Source organism: Silene latifolia, chromosome 6 (assembly GCF_048544455.1).
Source record: "Silene latifolia isolate original U9 population chromosome 6, ASM4854445v1, whole genome shotgun sequence".
Lineage (NCBI taxonomy): Eukaryota > Viridiplantae > Streptophyta > Magnoliopsida > Caryophyllales > Caryophyllaceae > Silene > Silene latifolia.
Window position 1 is genome coordinate 114209555 of NC_133531.1, and position 10731 is coordinate 114220285.

The 10731-nt window shown below is 35.0% G+C and overlaps 1 protein-coding gene across 6 annotated transcripts; it reads right to left on the reverse strand.

Annotated features, from left to right (window-relative positions):
* Window positions 1-1767: 1767 nt before the first annotated feature.
* On the reverse strand, window positions 1768-10115 carry LOC141587126 (glycerol-3-phosphate acyltransferase, chloroplastic-like). 6 transcript variants are annotated; one of them, XR_012519703.1, is made up of 14 exons: window positions 9608-10020; window positions 8926-9023; window positions 8332-8418; window positions 8095-8192; window positions 6533-6590; window positions 4976-5077; window positions 4812-4873; window positions 4610-4720; window positions 4060-4138; window positions 3536-3655; window positions 3345-3458; window positions 3109-3258; window positions 2791-2874; window positions 1768-2107 (listed from the first exon to the last, which is right to left on the reverse strand). XR_012519703.1 is itself a non-coding variant. In XM_074408560.1 (13 exons), the coding sequence occupies exons 1-12, from the start codon at window positions 9876-9878 to the stop codon at window positions 3118-3120; spliced, it is 1341 nt and encodes a 446-aa protein (XP_074264661.1). In that variant the 5' UTR covers window positions 9879-10115; the 3' UTR covers window positions 1768-2107; window positions 3109-3117. The 6 variants fall into 6 exon arrangements, 5 of the variants coding, with proteins under 5 accessions (XP_074264661.1, XP_074264659.1, XP_074264660.1 ...); XM_074408560.1 differs by lacking the exon at window positions 2791-2874 and having other exon boundaries at window positions 9608-10115; XM_074408558.1 differs by lacking the exon at window positions 2791-2874 and having other exon boundaries at window positions 3536-3663; window positions 4060-4136.
* Between the last annotated feature and the right edge of the window lie 616 nt (window positions 10116-10731).

Genomic DNA, 10731 nt, shown 5'->3' on the forward strand with positions numbered 1-10731 from the left:
ATTATTTTCATTTTTTATAATATACGAAATATATGTCAAATTTACGGTAAAAATGTCGTCTTGGAGACCTGTAAAAGAATGGGAAAAAATAAAAACTTTGGAGGAAGTATTAAATGAGATTTTTTTTTAACACTTGGAAAACTAGACAATTAATGTAAAGCCACTCGATAATTGAACAACTTGCCCTATTATAAATTAACGAGACTTCTTAGATCCATACCTTATTAAAAAGAAATTAAAAATAAAATAAAATAAATACGCACTTCGATTTAAATTTTTACTTATTTTGGAAGTAAAATGCAACAGCATTAGACCTTAAATTGTCGTATTTGGATCCAAATACGACAATTTTTTTTCAAATCGTAGTTTTCGGAAAGATAATCGATTTGAAAAAAAAAATTATCACTTTCTGAGCTCGTAGACAGAGGTTGTAACCTCTTAAAGTTTTCTGGAACAAAAAATTGAGTATTTCGGGCAAAACTCGAAACTTTAAGGGCACCACATGCATTTTCCCTAAATTCAAAATGATTTTGGGTCGGCTGAAATGATTCGGCAATTTAAGTTTATTTATTTGTAAAGAAAAATTCAACATTAAATAAATAAAATTGTAGCATTATCGTATTTTATTTTACGCAAACTTGTCCTCGTAAATATTTTTTTAACAATTTGTCACCTATCATCTACCTTTTTTCTACCAATTTGTCACTAATCATCCACTTTTTTTACCAATTTATCACTTTGCTTACTTTTGTTACCAATTTGTCACTTAATCTCTACATTTTTTTACCAATTTGGTCATTTAGCCGGAACAATAATAATAATAATTTAGTACTTAACTAGTTTAGATCCCGTGCAATGAATGTGCGGTATTTATAGACTTTTTATTTTTGTATTACATAATCATGCTATACTAACAGTTCATTAATTTTTAATATTTCACGTTATTATATTTTGAGGAAAAAAATTGAACTTTAAAATTATTCAAGAAAATTAAGTAAAATTAAACTGTAAAATAAAAGTGGTATCTCATTAATTGTTTATTTTTCTCGTTATTATATTTTGTTTCGAGAAAAAAAAAATTAAAACTGAAAATTAATCCAAGAGGATTGAGTTATGTGTTGAAATACATTTTTTAAAAATTATTTTTTATACCGCAACGCTAATGATTCCAATTTACATATTCTCTCAACTTTTTTTTTTGTTATGAAAGTAATCAAAACCCGTTATAGTTTTGTTTATACATAGTATGCGTCAAGTCATTATCAAATAATAATATCAATAAAAAATTTAATAGTTTATAGTCTTATATTATTTATAATTTAATTAAAATATAATAGTTTAGTGTTTAGTGAAAATTATATAATTTGATGAAAAGATTATTTTTTATGAAAACAATTATATAATGAAATACATTATAATTACTAAATCTCTTATTTAGTGAATACAATTAAATTATCAATAGTTTCCTTATTTAAAAAGATGCTTTTTAAAGGGAAAATTTTTAAGTTCACCTATTCAATTAGTAAATAGGAGATTCAGTCTCAAAGGAAAAAAAAGTATAACTTATGTGTGCATCATTCAAAACACGCCCGTACAATCTATATATCAACCTTATTTTAACACGCTCGTACGATCTATATATCAACCTTATTTTATTTTTTTTTGAAAGAATATATCAACCCTATTTTTAATCAAGTATAAAACCGTTTTATTCAAGTGTTATTGTAAAATCATTAACTAATTAAACCCGATATTGTGCCTCCTATAAGAAGTTTGTAAATTAAATCTCATATAAGTTTGTTTTGTAGGATATACATAAAATCACTCGGTAAAACGAAATTTAAGATTTGATCTATAATTGAACTTAATTGTTGCAGATTTGGGACGCAAATATCTTAGATACACAATCCACCAAATGTTCATGTGACAGGAACAATGAACCTACAATAAACCTGTACACCCGAATTGTAAGGGCAAAATCTTCGGCAACACATTTGTGCATTGTGCAAAATGGAATGGTGATGGTTTCATGATCAGCATAAACTTCTAAACTTCTTGAATGCGATTTGGAGTATATATTCATCCTTCAAGTATACAAAATCCCGCCCTGCTAATACATAACGTATTAAAAGGATGACAAAAATTGCAATAAAATGCAGCACAAACAGATAACTACTAGTGTACAAGATAAAGATTCTAGATAGGAAACACTCTTCACAAGGGGTGAAGTAAAAATCCCAAATACCCTTACGAATACTCCTCTCTTTTTTTTTTCTTTTGATAAGCTAAGAAAACTAGATCCATCCTCAGAGGTAGGACAAGAGTGGATGAGCGAGGTGAGTGGAAGCTGTGGACTGAAAAACCACCTCGAAAGGTTGGACAAGAGTGTCCAACGGAAGCCATTATGGATTCTCCATTATTGGGTTAATATGACTGTCTCACATATCTAATGTATGAGCCACACTATAAGGCGCCTAGAAACTTTCACAACCTAGCCAAAGGGTTTTTACTAAGCCGAGAATTTCAGGATTATTATTTTCCAAAGGGACTCCTAAAAGGTAAGGATATAACTAATGCAAATGATAAATGATACTCCCTCCAGGCCTCCGCACATTCATACAATCATTTTCACCCCATTTGCTTTATTGCGGCCTCCAAGACTGCACTTTGACCGGATTTTTCGACGTCTATATGTTACTTTTTTTTCTTGAAATTTTTTTTCGTGAAAGATGTCATAAAAAAAAGTGTAAATGTTTTTGTTTTATAATCTAATATTTTTCATTCACCAACTTATTTACGGTCAAAGTTCCCGAACTGCTCCCAAAAGCAAATAGAAGATCTTTCTGTAAAGCCGAAAAAAACAAAAGACAGCGCCTGCATTATTCAAATAGTAGATTGGTTAAATTGTGTACTAAATCCCCATAAAAACAGACAAACACAACAAAGAAAAATGAAAAGCGGAAAACTTGTGAATATGTGATCAATGATAATGCGAGTAGACTGCTCGTAAAACCAAACGTTTTACTCTCAGAACAAACACACGCATACATCAAAAAAAGGTTGTACTAATTAATATTGCAATATTAAAATCAAGAGGAATTATTTTACCTAGGAAGGTCAATTAGATCGCCAAGGCTGCAAAAGGGAAAGAGCTGGAGTTGATGCCTCTAACCCTTGCTTGCCATGTATAGCAGCTTTGAGAACCTTATATTGCTCATTAACAGAATCATGCAATACATGTGCGTAAGTTGATTTAACCTGCCATTTCGACAGCGCCCAAAATTAATTTAGATTTTCACATGCATTTAGCCAATTAGTAAAAGATGCATATCATCTATACCAACCTCTCCCTCATTTCTGCAATGAAGAGCAATATCATGGTAGTTGACCTCAGGTGTCACAGATAACCCAACCCCATGGAATGACACGAGTCTTTTTTCCCCAATTTCTTTTTCAACCTGAATATAGAACCACGCTCAAGAACACTCTAGAGCATACATGCAAAAATCTAACTCACCAAACAGCAAAATCAAACCTGTGGTGGAGGGGGCATAATATCATAGCATAGAATTGATAATGGATAGATATGCCCGGGTACACCAGCGTGCTTCACAAGCCTTCTCATGTTATCCACTGAAGATATATCAAAAGGTGCCTGGTCCTCTTATATAAGAATTAAGAATAAGATACACATATATGGTAATGTCAAACCAAAAATAAGAAAGAAATATAAGGTAAACAACTATGAAGGTCCTTGATTCACTGGCAGTAGCAACTAAGTAGTAGAGTCGTATAGAAAAATTAATTTCTGCTATAAATCATGATGTTAACTATTGAAAAATAGTGTCGAATGCCTCCGACAATCCCACATGGTAGTAAGGTTTTTGAAAGAAACAAAAAACTTGAAAGACCTTTATTCAAGAAACAACTGGTTGTATGCTGACATTTGTGTGAGAAAATGAACAAATGGCTAGTCATTAGCAAGTAGCAGGGCTCCATCTTAAGTCTTCTAAGCAAGGACACTTCCGATCAGATTATAAATCTTTTGAGCAATCTTACCGGGTACCATTCCTTGGTGACAGGATCTGGACGATCTCTTCCACCACTTGGGGCAATCCAGATGACTTGTGAACCACCTCTGGATAAAAATATTCAACTAAGATAATCACCGATGAGGAACGCAGGAAGGAAAATATGGACAAAAAAAAACATGCTTTAACATGGCAAACCTAAATAAATCTGTTGCAAAAGATATACTCATTTTCACACTTCGTATCACAACAATTCTGAGCCGACCCCAATATTCACCAACTAAACAATCACATCAATAACAACATTACTTTAGTGCCTCAAGGGCTCCCGCAAATTTTGGGGTGAGGAGGGATCGGATGTACGCAGCCTCTAGACGAACAAACAAAATTGAACCATAGATCTTCGATAAATTCCATAGTTTGTAAGAGGATTCAAGTGAGAGCAGCCAAAAACAGTGACGCATTCCTATGTCCCTAACCACTGAGAATCTCCAAGTCACCTTTAACGCATACAATCAGCTAAACAGCGCTAGAGGACGTAAAAAGGTGACATACTGAAGTTCAGAAACTATAGCAACCTTAAAAGCAAGGCCATCTCTTTCAAAGTCCTTGTATTAGCTCTTTTCTTAAAATCAACAAGCTCCGGAACATCATACATATGCTTTTTAGAGTACACGCAAAGAAGGTTCCTAAGACAAAACAAAATCAGAATTCATGAGAACTCACCACAAAGAAAGAGATGAATTTCCCGAAGACAAAGTGAGATGATGAGTGAATCACCTTCCCATGCTAAAAGGCTTGCATAGAGGGTCGGTAACAACTCGGTCACCTGCTACATAAGTCTATAGTAAAGAAAAGTTATGCCTTCCGTATGTAAGCTTTGGAATTCAAATTACTACAAGAATTGCAAAATACATAATTGACAAATAGCTTCATAGCATCACCATGTTTTCTGCAATTTCTGGGTTTGTTCCCTCTAGAAGCAATGCAATAACAGCAGGATCTGCTTCAGTTTGATGGTTTGACATCAAGATAATATTGTGCCCCTGCATAGTACGAAACAGTACTTTTTAAGCAGTCACCTAACCAAGGATCATTAAGTGTTGAAAATTAACATCGAGGTTCAATGAGCTACGCTTTATTTTAGGTGACACTGATGATACCCTTCAGAAAATAATTGGCTTCCACTGTTAGATGAACAACAGCACAAGTGCTCAGCAGAAAATCTAGCAAGACAATGAGAAGGGAGCCCTCTTTTTTTTCCTTACAAAAATCATCTCTATACTACAAGGGTGAACTAAACCCATGAAAAGTGTGAACATAATCAACAAAAGATGATGATAAAGTATCATTAGGGACTGTAGCATTTGAAAACACCATCAAACTCATGCTTTTCTTTATTGGGGATTTAGGGTTTAGGAATGCCATTAAATTCAACCCTTCTTTCCTAGCAGCTAGAGCGTCTGTATACCATAAATCTTCAAGCACATCTTTGGAGATTGGGAATATCATCAAATCCATGCTTCTCAATATGAAAATATACATGTCGTTCACTCGTGATTGTCACACCAAGAGTAGCAATCTGAGCTCGATTCCCTACCCCCTCCAAAAGACATCAAGTGTAGCATTTCATATTCACCTTGTGTCAGTCCAAGCTCTACATTTTGACAGCTATTCTTATCTATTCACTGAGAAAGGTTTGACTACTATTAATATCTCTCCTCCTCCTCCTAGGCAATGTGATCATACTTCTACACTTGCAATCTTGCATACATCATCCTATTCCGTAGTCTTTTTTTCCCTTTTCAGCTACTTAATCTATGAAAATAAATAATAAATAACCCATCTTAGTAAAGCATGAAATACTCTTATACTCTCATTGTACAGAGGAAGCAACCAACTATGAATCTCTGATGGGACACTTCAGACTGCTGTTTCAACGAGTGAAAAGGGAAAGAGACCAGAGTACCAGACACCAGAGGCAAATGAAAAGCAGATATAAATGCTTTTGAAGACAAAAAAATGTCCAACACTTACCAGAAGATATAAAATAACAAAGCTATATTTTCCAGCAATACCCATAGCCCATAAAGGTACAAGGCCAAATTATGAAAATTACCCTTCTGCTCTCCACCCCATGACTTAACCATTATACAGAATTGTGATGAAGTTGTTGAAAAAAATTGAAATATTTTAACCCCCAATGAGCAAAGCCATGGTGCATCAACAATACAGAACATGATAAGTTTTTTCTATGGCGCTGATTTCATTTGAACTAAGTAATCAGAAGTAGAGAAGCTGTACACTATCATTCTTTCCTATTATGAACCAGACATAGCAAAGAGAACCCATTTAGAATATAGCAAATAAGACCGAGTAAATTTTAGATAATTTAAGGAGGACTAGAAAGATAGTTGAAGAAAACAAAAGACTCCCTATTTACTGGGGTGGCAATTGAAAATGAAATGTGAAGATAAAGAGAAGCACATGAAATCGGACACCTGCTGTCGTTTCTCCTCCATCTCACGAAAAATGGCAATGTTTCCAACATATGACGATCTGAGATTAAACAATGAAAGAAATTAATTTAAAAATAAAACATAAAAATAAGTCAACCTGACAATCTTCTACAGTCAAATATTCTTGCAGCCACCAATCATTGTCATTAATAAAATTGGATAGTAAACTTAGGCAGAAGTAAAATTTGCTAGAAATCTAGAATATACAAGTTGTATGCTAACAAGTAACAACTTTGGCCCGGGATAGGGAAAACTCAAATGTAAGAATGTCATCTCAACTAGTACATGGCCTTCTATCGTAGTACAAGGAAAGACCTGCCTACGAAGAGAAGGCCATGTACGTAGCTTGTAAGGCATCTTTGCACTGAAAGCTATTATCCATAATAATATACACAAGCATGATGCCATTCGAGTAACGACCTTTAAAATCACTAATTGTATGTCGGAGACTAAGAATCATGCCTTGCAATCCTTGTGTGTGCCAGAAAGAAGAGAGAACCTCCATACAACCTTCATGAGTGTTGTTATTTAAACCGAAGCAACAAGAAAACTACTCCCTTTCCTTTCTGAGACATCTCAAAATAGTCTTCCCACTTTGCTTTTTCAATACTGAAAACTGTGGGTTTCCTTTCCGTGTAAAACTTTGTCCAACTTGGCTCTACTTTTCAATATTCAATTATATAAATTGGTTTCCTTGTAAAATGAAAGTGAGAAAATTATTTTGAGATAGAGGGAAGGTAAGTTAACTAATGAAGACAATAATGACTACCAAGCAAAGCCAAGTTACAATATTCTATCTATAACTGTTGTTATTCCTAGTGCTTGGAGATCAAGTTGAAACAAGTTTGTTTCCTGAGATCTTTAGGTTATACACTAAGCTTTAAACATTTTCTCAAGTAACTATACTCAGCTTTACAATATACTGATTCTCTGATTTAAGACTACAAACCTAAGCTTTCGTAAAAAAAGGCTTCGGTTTCCACCTCTGCGATTAACCAGTCGAAGTTACAAAGTTATTTGTAAATCTTGAGGAACATCCCAGAAATCCAGAATACAGAAAATAAGGCGAAAGAGTAATCAAAATGAAATAGAGTAAGAAACAGTTCCAAGAAATTCACTCATTCAATCCAATCCAATCCAAAAACACAACTTCTTCGATCCCACTTAGACCCGTGTCACTCTCAACCACTCCTAAGCAAGACTTCTCGTGCCATTCTCTGCCCCTCACAATCCCTTCATTTCACCATTTTTTACTCCGTATTCTCCTAAATGGTGTTGAACTCGGTCATTGTCTTACTTGGCAAAATCACTCATAACTAACTCCCCTCCCCTTTCCTAAACATAACTTTAATAAGACGTGTAGTTAGTAAAGACTGAGGAAACGCTGCCTAAATGTACATGATCAACAGGAAATCACAAAACTATTTCTTTTCCCAAATCTAGCTCAGCTCAAAATCTCAGAAGTCAGAACAGAATGGTTCAGTTAATCCAAAGAAACGCAACCGGACAAAATGATGTAAGAGCGGAGAGGGGTATAGACTCACCTAAAATCAATCAATGGTCGTATGTAATTCTGACCAAATGCATAGTAGTCATAAGGCTCTCTGACAGCTTTGTGATAAGGTGGAAATATAAATGGGTCCTGAAAAGATTTATAACAACATAATTACTAGTGCGCAAAGCAATATGGTTTGACCTGCTATTTCATTTGGCTACTTAAGACTAAGTTCAACATTTAACATATTACACATCAATTGACTGCAAAATATTGACCTCAATACCTCCATGTCGAATATAACACAGTCCAACATAGCACTCATGTTGGACAAGAAAATTTCCTCAGCATTAGGATGTTCACTTGAAAAGACCTGAAATATGGAATGCAATGAGATCAGTACAGAAATAAATAATATACATACATCTACCATAAAAGGTTTTCATTATAACAGTTGCATACAGATTCTTTCACCCCTCTTAAGAGGTCAGCTCTTGGCACATCACCAACTATCCTATATAACTGTCTCCGAGTTGCCTCCCCCACCCTTTTCTTAACTACCAATACTTTCCATAGCAATATACACATTTACATCTAAACGACTAATCCAAAATAGTCGATATAAATTGGTGAAACGCGGTATGCATTGTCCAAACACGATGCATACTGTTAAGTGTTAATTATCCAGAATTACCGAGGAAAGAAGCTAGAAGCTTAAAACCGATGTGAGGAATAAGTTGGTATTGAAAGGATCCACATTGAAGGAGAGCAACTCAAGCATATGGTTAGGAGTGAGTTACTGTGTCCTTACTTTGGAGAGGCATATTCTAGTGGTTATAACCAATGCACTCTATAGAGGCTTTATCAAGATTACACTTACAGCATTCCGATAATTTTCATAAAGTTCCTCCAATGCAGATGCAACATTTTCAGGCAGCCTCCCATATTCCGATTCCTTTTTTAACCTAGAAAGTAGCTCTGGTGATACAAAAGCAGGGAAAGAAGTCAGGAAAAAATGCAAGAATGAAAGACATGAATGAATATTGCAGTGGTGGGAAAATCGCTGATTGCAAAGAAAATTCTTTTACATACAGCAACATTTTCAGGATAATCCTAGCGAGTAGCGAGCACTGAACACATTTATGAGCGCACGCCCAACCCTCAGTAAATTGCAACATATCATGCGAACTAAAACATTTTCAGTAAACAGCATAATTATAAGAGCGAAAAAATACTGGAGCGAATGAATGTCACGGAGAAGATTATTTTCAGAAAATTCTTTTACATACAGCAACATTTTCAGTAAACAGCATAATTGTTAGGAGTTTCCAAGTCATGTTCAAAAAAGATTGACAAATGAATGTGACGGAGAAGATTATACTGAAGCGAAAACAGCATAATTATTAGAGCAGTTGGCCGGAACGATACTGGAGCGAAAACAGCATAAATGCATAGTTCTTAAACTATTACGAGGAATGATAATATAGGATTGTGAAATGCGAAGCCAAATTAATTGCTAATTTAGTTTAAAAATGAAGGAAGATAAATAAAGAAAAAAGAACCTTGGGCGGAGCGAAGGTGGAGTAGAGATGAATGAGGAAAGAGCAGCGGATTGTGTCTCCTGATATCAACAGATGATGAAGAAAGTGGAATAGAATCGGGCATTGATTTGAGGTTGGAAGTAGAACAACAGACTAAACGACGTCGTAACGAAGCAGACGTAGTGGAAATAGTAGAAGTAGTGGCATGAATGGAAGATGAGATTCTGTCTCTGAACAAGTCAATAATAGGAGGCGGCGTAGACGAGGATAAAGATGATAACACCAACGACATTATTTTGGCAAAAATGGTGATGATGAATTTAGGAAGGAAGGAGGGTGTGTGTTTAAATGCATGGAAAATAGGAACAAGGTGATGATTGGTGGGAAAGTGTTGGCAACACAGGGCAACTTGGCAAGTGGTACAGGATGAGGTTGAGAACACCAATAAAGTTGCAATTTACGGGAAATAAGAAGGCGTTGAATTTCTTTTGTCTCGGTCCCCCTCCTCATCCCCGAAAAGGCTACAAGTACACGCGGTGTACACGGCTATTGGTATACAAGTCAATGAGCGTTATGGTTGAGCAAAAATTCCGATTATCCGATTCGATGCTCATCCGATCCGAAAAAGTGGATATTCGATCCAAAAACTGGTTTCGGATATCGAATCGGATACGGATATCTGTCTTCAGAATTTCGGATATCCGTATCCGAACCGAAATTTGGTAAGTTTGGCTAATTTCTTAATTTTGGCCGTAGACTTATACTTTTGGGCCATGTTTTATGTGAAAACATATGTGCTTTATTAAGACTTACTTAAGAGATGTATATAAGATCTATTTTTTTAACCTAGTGGTTACAAACTTACCCTTCACCAGCCGTCATCTCCCAACCATTTCACTCTCATTTTTTCTTTGTCATTATCTTGATAATTTCTTCTCCATTATTTCTTCAAGCAAGCTCATCGTCTCAGATTTACTACTGTTTACCATTCACCTTCAAAACAAACCATCACTTTATCCATTAAAACATCGTTTCATCTCATTTCATTATCTTCTTAACCACAATCAGCCGGATGTGCAAAAGAATCGTGCATCACTTACATCTCCGATCTGCTACTATTTGTCCACAAATTTTGTCTTGATCTG